Here is a 15994-nt window from a genome sequence, read left to right on the forward strand (position 1 = left end):
GATATTCACTGCCCTGCCATTGACTCAGAAGCAGCGCCAGGTAATACCAATTACAATTTGATTTTTCAAGAAACTTGATGGTTTAGAAATTTGAGCAACAACTATGTATAAGGGAGTTAGGAGAGGTACTATATAACATCTTGGTATAAATCAATTTTTTTAAGTGCTCTGCATCTTGTGGAAGAGGAAATCAAGCCCGCTATGTAAGCTGTCGCGATGTTCATGACGGAATAGCAGATGAATCGTATTGTGCTCATTCACCTCGACCTGCTGAAATCTCTGTCTGTTTTAGCCCTTGTGGGGAGTGGCAAACAGGGAATTGGTCACCTGTAAGTATTTTTATGAGAGAAAAAAGTGAAAAATCTAAATATAATTAAGTACAAATTGGCAAATACAAAATAGTCACAGGGAGCGCAAAATACAGCATAGGAAATACAGTCAATAACATTGTAATAGCGATCCATGGTAGCAGGTGGGTACTAGGGTAATAGGGGTGTATCACTTCATAAGTTATACAAATGTCTGACCACTATGCTGTACTCCTCAAATAAGATAATACTGAATGTTTGTTGTAATTGAAAAATTAAAAATATTTGATATTTAGCAATATTGTAGTTTATTACATTACAAATGTCATCTAAATTTCTGATCAGTGTTCAGCTTCCTGTGGCCCTGGAAAAGCAAATCGACAAGTTTTATGCATCAGGTACCACCAGCCAATCAATGAGAATTACTGTGATCCCGAAGTCCGCCCTTCAGCCGAACAACAATGTGAGGTGGCAGCCTGCCCGTACAGCCACTTTCCAAGCCTCTCCGAGCAGCCAAACCACTTTCCAGGCAGGAACTTTCCATTAACACACAAACCAGAAGATGTTGAAAAGTGGGGGGCCCACCCATCCATCAGAGGAAACCAGTGGAGAACAGGACCATGGGGATCAGTAAGCCGTCTTTATTGAGTTACAGTAATTCTGTAATTTAGTTATTATAGCCCTTTAACAGATACGTATGTCATGACATCAAAAGCTTTCAATGCCAGATTTATATGAAAATCAATAGTTTAAATCTTACAGGGATTAAGCAAGTTTTGATATAGGTAACAAGTCCCTGGAGTTCGTATCGAATTATATACTACTGTGATATTATGCTTACAGAAGAATACCCTTAAAAACAACCAGATTCCAGTCTATTACAGTAAAAGCAAAAGAAAATTTTTAAGACTACAAAGGTTTATGAAAATAATCAAACCTAGAAAGTGATAGCAATGCAGCAAGCTGGTGTAAAATCATGATAAACTACAGAGGATACAATTGTATTTCATGTTTTACATGACATTAATGACACAAAATAAAACCACAGGTATGAAAGTTAAGTAACAGCACTATTATTAATTGATTCATATTGATACCTTAAAACTTTCATTCCTTTTACTTCATGCTTAGGACAAAGGTGAATTTCCTATTGCAAGCTTTAAAACATCACCTTGCCATCAACTGATTCTAACAAGACCCTAGTAAAACTCAAGTGTTGTGACATATTTTCTTGATTCAAATTACCATTGCAATGAGGGGCATTTTAATGTGGGGTGTTTGAATTTGAGTCAAATACTAATGTTTTTCACCACGTGACTTCACAATGTGAAACTGTGGTCTGCGTGTTTTGTCTTTTCAGTGTTCTAGCAGTTGTGCGGGAGGTGTCCAGCGTCGAGTTGTGGTCTGCCAGGACGAAGATGGACAAAATGCTCATTACTGTGATGCAGCCACCAAACCCCCAGAGTCAAAGCACTGTGACTCAGGACCTTGTCCACGGTGGGCCTATGGAAGCTGGGGAGAAGTAAGTCGTAGTATTTCTTAAACTTGTGGAGACTGGCATCTCTGAAGACCGAAAGTTGAGCACTCCCTACTGTTAACTGATGGATAACCTTACTTCACTATACTATCCAGAAAGATTTGTTTTTGTCCTCCAGTGAGTAAAACTGTGTTCTTTTAACAGATATCTCTCATGGTAAATATCACTCACTCAGGACAGGAAATACGTACTCTGGATTTTTAAACAAATCTAATAAGGCTGGCCAATATGTCTGTGAACCTAATACCTTTCTAACATTAATATATGAATAGTTTAATTTTAATTTCTTAGAAAATTGGATTGATATAGAGATAGAAAATTAGATCGATGTATAGCCCATGTTTATATCTTACTATTGAACCATTCATTTGATGAATCCCTTAAACAGGTAGTTGATGATTATTGAGTACTTTCTTTACATCCTGGCACAATTCTAGTTATTTTGGATATGAAGATAATTTTTAAATGGTTATAATGAATACTAATCTCACCTACATTATAGATGAGAAAAAATAAGGAAGACATACTGGTGTTGGCTGAATAAAATAAAACACCTAACTTAGTCAAATATTTTTGCTTAATTATTTTTAGTACATATTTTTTCTTAAGAAATTTAGAAATATTTTTCTAAAGACACACTTTTTACCAGGTATTAATAAATATCAAGTAACATTTTTACTTTTGAATTTATACATGCCTATTGTGAACATTCACATGAAAAATTACGTACAGATTAAGAACTTCTAACATATTGAAACATTTCCTGCCAGGTTTATGTTCTATGTTGGTCTAGAAATAGGGTATATACTCATGCTAGTCTCTAACCTGCTGCTTTTATGTAATATACACTGAACATCTTTCTATGTTTATAAATTTAGATCTGCCTTATTAGCCTTCATGGCTACAGAGTAATCTATTGATGGATACCATCCATATTGCAGTTAATACTTATTATGTAAGTCAGTCAGATTTGGTTTTGGCTTAACCTGCCAGGCCCTTAACTTACCAAGAGTTTATATTATAGATATCTTGATATTTTTTTGAAATATGGTACTAATTCTCAAAATTTTATCTATTTTTTAAGTTATTTTTTTTTACCCAGGAAGAAGTGTTGACAATTACAAAGGATAAACTTCAAACTGTAGCGTTACTAATTATGTGTTAAACATTGAATGAAGCAATATTCTCTTTAAAGCCACCTAGTTTTGAATTTTGTTCTTATTTTTAGTGTACACAAACATGTGGAGGAGGAATGAAGTCAAGATTTGTAGTGTGTCAATTTCCCAATGGGCAAATGTCACAGGACCAAAACTGTGAGAGCTTAGACAAGCCCCCCAGTGTGGTGCAGTGCCACGTGCATGCCTGCCCTGACGGTGCATCGTGGCAGCGGGGACCGTGGAAATCGGTACGATAGTGTTCCTGTTTTTATCATGTTTGTTTTGTCCTGTTTTACTATGTCCTTGTTACTTTAAGTTCCTCTTTTTTTATAAGTTGTGATGCACACACTATATCTTATTATGTTTTAAGGAGATCATTGGTCGTCTTGGCTTGTGTTGTTAAATTGGAAATTTGGAAGAACAATCTATTCAATTTCAAGTACTGTAATATATATAATAGTTTTATATGTATTTATTTTTTACAAATGAATTTTGAACCATGGTACTATTCTAATGGAAATATTTTACTCCAGGACATTTTTGGCTTGCCCTGTAATTAATCAGAAATGTTTGCTATTTACATTTGTTATCTAATGTTAACATTGTGCTTGTAACAATGACAAATTAAGGCTGTGTCTTGTTTGAGTGTATAACTGTATGTGGATTCCTTTTGTCTGTCAATGTCCAGTAACTAGTCCAAAAGCAAATAACATTCTTTAAAGCTTTCTTTTTTATCATTGTTAAACTTAGTATTTTGTTTGGAAATGTTAAAATATTATATAAAAGTAAGGATAGAGAAACTTACATACATAAATTGTTTACAGTTTGTTACATACATGGTGAAAAAGTATGATTTATATAGTAATTTATATGAATACTCATTTCTTCCACTGTGTGGAGTTACTGTGTTTTGGGGTGTTTAAATTTTTTATTTTTTTGGAGCCATAGACAAAATTCATAAATATTATTTGTGAATGGTTTATTTTTTCTAGTATTTTTCAAGTATCCAGGCTTTGAAAATTAATTTATATATATTGAAATTAGCATGTTGGACACTTTTGATATTTTAAATCAAGAATAACCAAGTATACGTTTTTCAGGTAAAAACTTATTTGAGTCTATAATCTATTTATAATTACATTTATAAACCTAAAAAGTTCTTCATTTGGAAAATAATTGTAACTCTGGTTTTATAGCCAACTCTGATGTGTACACTTGTTTTCTTTATATAAGTCAAAGCTTTACAATGATATATAAACCCAAGTTCCCACTTAAGCTTTTTGAAAAGTAGGTCAAGTTATTATTCAGGCAAAAATTCATCTTTATACTCAAAGGACAACTGATATGAAGCAAAAGAACATTTTAACTTTATAGGAGGATCTTAAAGTTAAATTGCTGCCTCAGAGAACCATCATTCTGTGGGAATTAAAAAGACACCTTTTGCCATAGAAAGCATCCACATAAAACATTTACTGACCATCTACTACATCCTAGGCATTGTGCTATGGAGATAGTAAAGACACCTTCACCCCTGTGGAGTTTACAGGCTAGTTGAAGAGATTTGAAATACTAGAGAAACTCACCGCAAAAAGGTATCATTTTTTTGTTGTGACCCATCTTAGATTGGAAATTCATTTTCTCTTTACTATATCTGTTATATTTTCTTTAATTTATGGTTTTAGCTTGCAAACCTAGGTCTGAATAAGGCTATGGATTTGCCTTCTTGGAATTTTGCCCCAATTAGGACAGCAGAGTCAAAACCACTCATTAGAGATTTAACTGTAATGGCATTTGTTTCTGAGCACAAAGGTTTTACTTTCCCTACTCACTCATGACTTTATTAATTCTCAAAACATTAAATATTAGTGTCTCCTGCATTGTCCTAGGTATTGAAGCACCTAAAATTGTTTTTGAGTCAGATTTTCTCTTTAAGGAACCAGCAAACTATGGCCAAATATATTAAATCTGGCCCACTGCCTATTTTTGTAAATAAGTTTCATTGGAACACAGTCATGCACACTTTTATGTATTACCTAAAGCTGCTTTTGCAATGTGAAGCAGAGTTGATTAGTTGCAATAGAGACTGTATGGCCCTTAAAGCTGAAATATTTACTATTTGGCCCTTTCTGGGAAAAGTTTGTTCACTTCTGTTTTATCTAACAAACTTTATAATGCTTTTTAAAATAACATAAAATATAATTATAGAGTATTAGAATTAAAAATGTTCATTTGTGGTCAGTTTTAGATTTTTAACCCTTTAATATTTTAGAACAATTTAAAGCTTATCAAACTTCCTATATATTCACTATAGTATTCACACATATACTATACTATACATTCACTATAGTATTTCCAGTTTTATTGAGATATAACTGGCCTACAACATTACACAAGTTTGAGATGAATAGCATCACACTATGTTTGCATAGTGTTGGAGTATATATGATACTACATTCCAGTATATTTGTGTCATGCTAGTTTTTGTATGTAAATGATGCCTTAGTGAAAAACCTAGATGACTTTTTCAACCTCATAAAAACAGATGAACAAGAAAAACAATAATCACAAATTACAAAATAGTATGACAGAAGCATGTAATTCATTTACTACATGTCTGTTTCAAAAGGAGTTCATTGAATAATTCAGTCTTTGCACTAGTGATCTTTATTTTTCTGATAAATTGAAGGTGAATTTTAAAAATCACAAATGTTTATATCAGAATTTTTACAAACTTATTTATTTACCTTTTATATGTATAAAGTACATATGTATCATTAGAGTTCCTGGATTTTCTTATATGAAGAATTTTACCCCTTAAGTTAGCCTTTTACATTAAAAGGGTTTAAGGGATCTGAAGTTTTGTTAAAGCCAGATATAACATTTTACCTCTTTCAGTGTTGCTACATATTAGCCAAACTTCAGAATACCTCTTATTAACATATCAGGTAAACATTCTTTCATGGATCACTTTCATTTCAACAGGTGCTGTACACGAGGTTAGAAAATTACAGATGTGTGTACATGTACATGTATATGAATGACATGGAATTTCAGAAATGCTCTTTTCATGTTAAAGCAAAATTAAAATATGAAGTGCTAAATCATTAAAATGTAACTAAGAAGAAAGTTGTTAATGTACATTTAAATTTTCATGTTGTGGAAAATCTTGTAATAATTTATAAGCATGATTAAAGAAAGGAATAAATAAATCTTAACCCATGTCTGTTAATTTAATGACTATTTTTTGTGATTAGTCAATGTAAAATGATTGTATTTTAACCCTTGCTTATTAATGACATGTGTTGTGGCTTTGTGCTTTGCATAATTCATGTGTGTATGTTGTATTTTTACTCCTTGGATTAATACGTAAAATGTTTTAAGTCACCAAACAGATCTTGTATTGTAATGAATGCCTATTTTCCTATGGTGGTATATTTTTCTTAAATAACAGCTGTTCTTTTCTCTTATTAAACATTTAATTGTTGAATAGTACATGTTTTTATAATGTTAGCATATGTATAAGCTGCTGCTATTTTTCAGATAATTCTGTTAGAAACTAACATTGGTACTAAAAATATATGATTTGCTGTTTAGCTATCAATTTTAAAGTACTAGAAATTTTAGTTTCTTAAATATTATAAATAAAAATTTGTTAAAAATGAAGTTATTTAGTATATTACAAATAGATGTTCTTACAAACAAGACAGTCTTTAAAAGGTAAGTAAAGTTTTATTTTTTTCTTATATACTTATAGTAAGGGATATTACACGTAACATAATCAAACTGTTCCAACACATATTCTTGAAGTAAATTTATATTAATCTCTATTTTCCCACTAAGTCTCATTTAAGTGAGTCACTTTTCTACATTGTTCATCTTCTCCGCATATAATGAAATCATATTTGGTAAGAAAAATAATGTGTATTTCAGTGTGTCTGGGATTGATGATGATCCAACAGAAGAAAAGAGTATTTTTTTCTGGTAAAGATTTGTTTTGCACAAAAATGAAAAAATTATTTTTAAAAATGAAAGCTCGATACTTGAACCCTCTTGATTCTAGCACCTTCCCCCAAATGTTTTTTTTTAAAGAAGAGACTTTTGTAGTACTTTGTAAACTATATATATTTAAATCTCCATACTACAGAAAATATAGTGTATATACTAAATATACATACAGACTGCAGCAGAAGCACTTCCAGGAGTGAGTATGTGTGGAGCAGCACACACCAGTAAATCTGCAGTTTGTTGATTTTAGCAGCTTTGTGTAGCAGAAGAACATTGAGGGGAGGAGAAGAGGGTTAGGCTGCTCCTTCCACTCAAGGTGGAATGCACTCAGGAAGAAATCTGTTAACTCCTGCATTGCTCCTCAGGCCAGCAGCAGCCCGGGGAACTATGTAACATGTTGGGGGAAATGGTTTCAAGAAACTGTCAGTTTTTTGTAGAGTGGAGTGTTCAGTAACAACGTGTTTAGTAATTATTGTATTAAATTTGGAAAAGACACATAAGCACGTAATAGGCTGGATATCTATTCCAAAAATCTTTAATGATTAGTGTTTCTTTTAAAAAATATTTTTTTAGAAAGAGAAAGGGAGGGAGAAAGAGGGAGAGAAACATCAATGTGTGGTTGCCTCTTGCATGCCCCCTACTGGGGACCTGGCCCACAACCCAGGCATGTGCCCTGACTAGGAATCGAACCAGCAACCCTTTGGTTCGCAGGCCAGCACTCAATCCACTGAGCCACGCCAGCCAGGGCTAATGATTAATAAGTATTTCCATTTATTTATTACCATATCCTTCTGTACATTCATTGATGCTCCCTCAAATTATGAACATCTGCATATCAGGGATTGTGCTAGTCACTAGAGAGAAACCAGGCACAACCCTGTATACAAGGAGTTTGCAGTTCCGTGGTAAATGTCAGTAAAGAGATGGTCAGAATGCGGAGTGGGATCCCGCTGTCATTTCAGTGCCAACCATGTGATTTATAATATTGAAGACTCGTAATATTGAGGGCTTCATAGATTATAATTATCCAAGAATTAGTAAGGAGGACTGTACTTGACAACACAAGAATTCTGCCAGTGAATCCCTCTAGAAGCCTAAACTAGTAGGATATAGTCCAGCGTAACCTGGAAAGAGAGGAGTGGTGTCCGAAGTCCCTGTGCTGCAAGAACAGATCAGCCTTTGCATGTTGGCAGTTTCTTCCTGTTTTGCACACATGGATTTCATGCCTCACCAACAGGGAAAATATGGACGGATTTATAGTTTTCCATAGATATGGTGCTCTGAAAATAATTTTGGAGACACAAATGGTCCTTGCAGGTTTGAAATGTATGACCTAAGAAAATCTAATTAGTGATAGGATCACAAGCGAAGAGACTTTTTGTGAGTGTGTTATGGTGGATGCAGAGTATAAAGTAACTCTAAAAACATCCTGACATGAAGTGGTGATATACCGTGTTTTTCTTTATATTTGTATGTTGTAATACACACATATACAATATAAAAATATCAAAACATGCTTTTTCCATGTTCCCATACATAATGCTTCTGAATATTTAAGAATCTCTGGAAAAATATATTTAAGTACCTTAGGACATATTTTACACTATAACATGCTATATGATGAGACTGTTTATATCAGCTATATAAGCATTGTTAATACTAGTGCATTTGGATACCTACAGTTTTAAATAATTTTATGTAGTTTGAGAAAACTATATTTCAGTTCCTGTATAATTACAAGTCAAACATAATATTTTTAAATCTACTGCCTGACATTTCTAGACAATTCAATTTTTTGATCATATCTATCTTAATAAAAGTTTTAAGCATGTACCTTTATACATTTTTATATTTATACATTGCAAATGTACCTAATATATAAGTATATTTTGTGATTTGTAGAACATGTACAAACAGGAATTTAGAAGTATAAGGTGAATATATAATATTAAACATTTTTACTCTGAATAACAATTTTACTTTATGAATACTCAACTACTGTTATCTTGCTTTTTAAAAAGTGGGATGTTTGATTCGTTTTGAAAATCTTAGATCAACCCTCTTACAGCTGTTCAAAAATCTGGTTGTTTTAATGTGATATCAATAGCTTCCTTAAGTGAATAAGTTACCTTGCAAAAATACATGCTTCCGTCTAGCAGTTTATCACTGATATTCCTTTCATATACTAGTAATTGATTTTAAATCCATTATACTAATTATTTAAAACTTTTGTTGAAACTTGTCTCACAATTTTTTATTTTCTCTGATGTCATTCACTTCTTGAAAAGCACTGGAAAGAGTTATATTTTTGTATTTTAACAAATGGTATTAATACTCAACAAAACTGAAAGATTTGTAAGCCATTTGAATGGATTAGAACATTTTGCTTCAAAGTTTTAAAAATATACATCTCTGAGGTTTTTTATAGTTGGCACATTGCCACTGATAAGAAAATCAAATAACACTAGAAATTACTAGGATTTTCCAAAAGCAGAGGCTTTCTCATGTGCTCTTAAATGTCTCTTTTACCTTAAAGGCTAGATGATGGGTCTAGTTTTTTAACTGTCTGTTAGATATCCATTTTTATCACTATTATAGGGAAACACGTACTGTAGAACAAGCTAATTTTTGTAGTAGCAAATTAGAAAAGTGATGATAATGATGAGATCGGTAAAGTGTGTGTTCAGAGAGTGAAATGCTGGGGCACTGAGCCAAGAGGGTAATTCACGAGCACTTGGATTACAACCTGCAGGTTCCAGAGCCAATTCGATGGAACGTAACCTAATTTTATATTCGTCTCATGTAAGAGAAAAAGCACTTCATTTCACCGAGAAAAGTAAACTTTCATTTACCAAAAGAGTTTGAGGATACATTATTCGTAAGCCTCCTGAAATGTTCAATATTAAGTCTATCCTAGATCTTGTAGTTGGGTGAGTTGTGGGGTTAGAATGCCTAGGTTGGCTTCAACTGCAATTATTCAACCGAGTGAGCTTTGACAAGTTATTTAACATCTCTTCAAGTTAATTTTCTTAGAATAGAAATAGTAGCAACCTAAAGAGGACTATTTTTAAGGGATAAATGAAACAGTAGATAAAGTGGTTGGCATGGAGCCTACTGCATAAAAGCTCAACATATTTTGCTTGTCATTATCACTTACCCTGTACCAGATATTCCCTAGGAATTCCTCAAGGAGCTAAATATCCAAACACAGTATAGATAAAGCTAGTAACACATCAAAAAAATCTGAAATGAGGTCCACTGAATTAAGTTATGTTTAGTATGAAAGAAGTCAGCTTGAACTTGAGTTTGGTTTTTTCCTTTAAACTTTTATGGAAATATGGCATTCAGCAAAATTTGAAATCATAAAGGTACAGTTTAATGAGTTTTCCAAAGTGAACACACCTGTGTAGCCTGTGCCCAAAACAAGAACAGTAGCACCCCAGAAATTCCCCCATATATCCCCTTCAAGTCACCCAAAAGGTAACCCCTATCCTGACATCAAATATTGTAGGTAAGTTGCCTGCTTTTGAACTTTATCTAAATGGAACTTAGATATTTTGCTTGTGGGAGTAACAATATTAGACTTGTGAGATTAATTTAAGTGCATGAATTTAGTTTCTCTTTGCAATCCAGTATTGTATAAATTGAATGAATATGCTTTGTATGAATATCTTCCAGTTGACAAGCAGTTGGGGTTGCTTTTAATTTGGAACTTATAAATAGTGCTGTTATGAAGGTTTCACCTGCATCTTTTGGTGAACAGGTGTACACAGATCTATGGGATATGTAGCCAGCCAGGAGCTGAATTGCAGGATATTAGTGTGTGTGTTTGTTGGTTTTTTAAGGTGGTTGTATTGGAATTCCAATTGTTCCACATCCTTGTCAATACTTGTATTATCAAATTTTTAAATCTTAGTGATTCTAGTAGGTGTATATGGTATTTTTTGTGGTTTTAATTTGCATTCTGTGATGCCCAATTGAGTGACTTTTCATATGTTTATTACCATAAGAATTCTTTTCTGAAGTACCTATTGAATGAAGTTCTTTGCCCATCTTTTACTTAAATTTCCTGCTTTATCTTACTGATTCCTAAGAGTTACATTTTTGCTCTGAGTATAACTCCCTTGCAGGATATATGTATTGAAGAATATCTCCTCCCTACATTTCAGTTATTTTCTGTCATTCAGTCTCAGCATCGCTACTGAGAAGTAGCAATAGTACAGGAATGTTCACTTCTTACCATTATGTAGGTAGATCAGAGATTCAGAAGAAAATGTATATGGACAATTATGGGGAAAACAGCATGGATAATGATTTGTGTCTACAGTGAATGTTTATTTTTAAGGACTTAATGATTTTCGAGGAGCTGAACTTGCTGTTTTGCTATTTTAATTCAGAGAAAAAAGATTAACCAATCCCTGCTCCAGTTCTCTTTAAAAAAAATCCCTGATTTATAATCTTCATGAATTTCTATTCTTTATTCATTCAGTAGATATTTATATAGCAGTTACTGTCCATTTGTGATATTTATTAAGTATGGAGAATAAAAATATGAATAAATCAGGACATAGAGCTCATATTACAGCTGGTAAAAGAAGGTTTTTATAAAATACATTAAGACAGATGACAAATTATTTTTGAAATGTTTTAATGAGATATTTATTAATAACAAGAAATAATAAACTAGTTCTAAAATATAACTAAAAATACAATTGAAAATACTGTATCAAGAAGTTGGAATTCCATGAAGGAAAACTTAGATGTAATAATCAAAATTGTTAGAAAAAATCTTGTCCAATGTAGAATATTTCTATTTTCAGCCTGTAATACTTTGTGTGGAGGGCTACAAACATATTGAGAAAAGTTTTCTTCTAATACAGTAGATTTCACCCATAAACAAACTCAAATATATTTGATAGGTAGAACTGGAAAGCATTTTGTGTGATTAATATTTAGTCATTCTGTCTGGGATGTCTGTCATTCAGTAGTGTGTGAGAATTAAAATGTACAAATTTATACTGTGTAAGTGATAATGTATACTCTGTGAGAATATATTTCTTTTAGGAGACTGAAAGAATGAAAGGAAATTTATATTGCTACACTAATAAAAACAGACTCTATTCTCCCACCGGAGAGAGTTCAGGTCCTTTCATCCGAGGGAAACTTCTTCGCTGTTTACTTGTGGGCTTTAAGAAGTTTCACATCCAGGAATGGGGAAGACAGGCATGGCACCCCTTCACTCCTGGCCACTTCTTCAGAGTCAGAAAACAAGCTCAGAATAGTAGCTCGTATGGGTTCCTGTCTCCATGCCAGCATTTCTCTGCCAAACTTGGCAAAATCTCAATCTTAGATGAAACCCGGAGAAGGCCCTTTTTACCTCTGCGAGGCACCCCATAGAGTCAGAATACCAACGCAAATCTTGAGGAGCAATATCTATTACATAGAGCTTTACTTTCTGTGTTGTTTTTTTGTAGAACTAACGATCATTCAACTCTATCTCATTTAGACAAAACAGATTGTGTATTTTTAAAAAATCTTTGTATTTGTGCATATATTTTTTCTGCATAGCATTTATTCATTGGTTCAGTGAGCCCTTTTAGATGTGGTTTCTGCTCCGACTTTAGAATTCTCATTTATATTCATTTCACCAACTGTAGTATGTGGGAATATTTTGGTAGAAAGTCTAGCTATTCTGATGATACACAATTTATACATGAAAATCATCCTAATATCCAAATTTCTATTGTACTAATAATGTGTTCCTTTTATTTAGATATGGCAAAGTAGGCCATTTATGACTCTGGTCTATAGTGAGGAGTGCTTTAGACATTGTTGTGTTTGTGTTTTATGAAATAAGGCATTATCTCCAAATTTTCCTATCAACTTAGAAAGATTTTAGTTACTTTTAAAATAAAAATATGGAGAAAAACCATGTTATGAATAAGACTCATAGATTGAGAAAATGTTTCCTTATTATTTTTTAATGCTTAAGAAAACTCTAGAAAACTTTTTAAATGGGAAATTAATTGGAAAATTTTTAGTAAAAAGTATATTCCTTTTTAGAAATTGATTTTATCAGAAACTAAAATTTAAAGGTCCAGGAGTAACTTTAGGAGTTCATTTAGTTACTTGATGTTGCCATAAAAGAAGCATTACAAAAGAGAAGCATTACAAAAGAGGTGTATCTGATGATGTTCCATAATGAAAGGATGACATAGTCTCCTACTAACGGATGTCCCATACATCAGATACTCAGAAACTTGGATTTTCTCATTTGAATGAATGACACAATCTATTTTATGAACTCAAAACATATCCAAACATATATATATGTATCTAAAGAGGTAAATTGTGATTCTTGAAATATTTTTAAAATACCGTCTTTTCTCTTTTTGTATCATTTTTAAAATTGGGAGGGAAACTTCCAATTTCCTCTTTCTTATCCTACACACACAAAAAAATACATTATGTCAACAAGTTTCCTCAACTCAAGTGCATACTTTGTTTTTATATTTTTAATTGCAGTTTACATTTGACATTGTATTAGTTTCAGGTATACAGCACAGTGTACTTTACAAAGTCTCTCACCCCCATATTTCCTGTGCTCACCTGGCACCATACATAGTTTTTACAATATTATTGATTATATTTTTTATGCTGTGCTTTATATCCCTGTGACTGTTTTGTAACTACCAGTCTATATGTCTCAATCCCTTTACCCTTTTCACCCATTTCTCCACTCCCTCCCTTCTGGCAACTATCAGTCTGTTCTCTATATTTGAGTTTTTCTGTTTTGTTCATTCTTTGGATCCAACATGTAAGTAAAATCATATGGTATTTGTCTTGCCCTGACTGGCTGATTTCACTTACCATAATACCATCTAGGGTCATCCATGCTGTAACAAATGGTAAGATTTCACTCATTTTTGTGGCCAAGTAATATTTCATTGTATATATGTACCACAGCTCTTTAACCTCCTCATCCACTGATGGGCACTGGTGTTGCTTCCATATCTTGGCTATAATAAGTAAGCCTACTATGAACACAGGGATGCCTATAGTCTTTCAGATTAGTGTTTTTGAAAGGGTTTCTTTGGATATATCCCCAGAAGTGGAATTGCTAGGTCATAAGGAAGTTCCTTGTTTAATTTCTTGAAGACCCTTCATACTCTTCCACTGTGACTGAACCAATCTGCATTTCCATTAGCAGCTCATGAGGGTTCACAAATATTTCCACATCCTCACCAGCACTTGTTTATTGGTTTATTGATGACAGCCATTCCGACAGGTATGAGGTGATATTTCATTGTGGTTTTAATTTGCATTTCTCTGATTAGTGACACTGAGCATCTTTTCACATCTCTATTGGCCATCTGTATGTTCTCTTTGGAAAAATGTCTATTCACGTCTTTTGCCTGTTTTTTTAATTGGATTGTTTTTGGTCTTGAATTGTATAAGTTCTTTATAAATTTCAGATGTTTTATTGGTGCATGTGTTCTCCCATTTAGTAGGTTGTCTTTTCGTTTTGTTGTTGGTTTTCTTTGCTGTGCAAAACATTTTTAGTTTTATGTAGTCCCATTTATTTTTTTTGTTTCCTTTGCCTGAGAAGATATATCAAAAAACATTACTTAGAGAAATGTTTAAGATTTTCCTGCCTATGTTCTCTTCTAAGAGTTTTATTGTCTTGAGTCTTACATTTAAGTCTCTAATTCATTTTGAATTTATTCTTGTTTATGGTGTAAGCAGGTCAGTCTAGTTTTATTTTTTGCATGTATCCATCCAATTCATTCAACACCATTTATTGAATAGACTCTCTACCCCATTGTACATTCTTGCCTCCTTTGTCAACTATTAATTGGCCATGTACAAAAACTGGGAGACTACTAGAAACTAAAATCTGATGTAATATTGATTATATTGAGCGCAGTGTTCATAACAAGGGCAGAGATATCCTTTACCTAACCGTATATGCTATACAGTTAGATCCCCGTTTTTCTGCTGGGAACAAAACTCTGGATTCCACATTTTGAGAGGGTCATAACAAAGGAGGTTGGGGTAATTAAAGAGTTGGGCTAGACAGAATAATTTAACCAAAAAGAAAGAGGAAACAGCTGTCTTCAGATATTTGCCCTGTGAAATTTGATGTATTCTTACTTCAAGGTGCAGAATGAGAATTACAGGTGAGTATTTCATATGATATGCATCAGTTTCAGCTCAAAATGAAGAACGATCATATAGTTTTCCTAAAAGAAATAGCCACCTTTTCCCCTGTATCTTAAAAACAAAAACCCAGAAAAATGGGAGGTACATTTTTCCATCTTTGCAAATCTAAAAATGTGTTTAGTCAGCCTTCATATTTAATTAATAGTTTTGCTGGTTATAGGTTTCTAGCTTGAAAGTAATTTCCCTCAGGATTTTAAGGCATTACCTTACCCCCTAGCATTCTCTGCTCTCATGAAGTCTGGAGATCCAATTCCCAGTCTGTTGTATTTTCCCTTGTCTCCATGCCTGTGCCACTGAATCTTTTACTACCTTCTCTTTATTCCTATTTTTCTGATACTTCACGATGAAGTGGCTCAGTGTTTTAAAATTTAGTTTGCTAGGCATTCTGTAGATCCTTTCATTAAGGAGTCTTGTGGTGAGAAACTGGTTGTATTATTTCTTAGATAATTTCTATGCAAATGTTTTCTCTTTCCTGAACTCTTTCTAGTTATTTATTAGGATTCTCAGAATGACTCTAATTTTTTTTGTTTTTATTCTCTTTTATATCTGTCATTTGTTTAGACTTGGGAAACTGTCAATACCTAAACCATCTACTGAGCTATTTACTTTAGTTATAATTTGTTTACCACAAGATTTTTCTTGCATTCTGATTGTTTGGGGCGTGACAGTATTCTTTTCTTGTTTCATCTGTACAACTTCTACTCTCATTAATTACAGTTGTGTTTTTTACTTTTTTGAGGGGAAATTCTCTCTTGATTGCCTCT

The 15994-nt window shown here is 33.0% G+C and overlaps 1 protein-coding gene across 1 annotated transcript in view; it reads left to right on the plus strand.

Moving 5' to 3' along the window:
* ADAMTS20 (ADAM metallopeptidase with thrombospondin type 1 motif 20) overlaps positions 1–15994 on the plus strand; it is a 177939-nt gene that overhangs the window by 109646 nt on the left and 52299 nt on the right. The window contains exons 25-28 of the mRNA XM_028533415.2: positions 165–329; positions 654–938; positions 1669–1830; positions 3074–3250. Coding sequence (XP_028389216.1) covers positions 165–329; positions 654–938; positions 1669–1830; positions 3074–3250 — 789 coding nt within the window. The remainder of the gene's footprint in view (positions 1–164; positions 330–653; positions 939–1668; positions 1831–3073; positions 3251–15994) is intronic.

The sequence above is a fragment of the Phyllostomus discolor genome, chromosome 2 (assembly GCF_004126475.2).
Source record: "Phyllostomus discolor isolate MPI-MPIP mPhyDis1 chromosome 2, mPhyDis1.pri.v3, whole genome shotgun sequence".
Classification (NCBI taxonomy): domain Eukaryota; kingdom Metazoa; phylum Chordata; class Mammalia; order Chiroptera; family Phyllostomidae; genus Phyllostomus; species Phyllostomus discolor.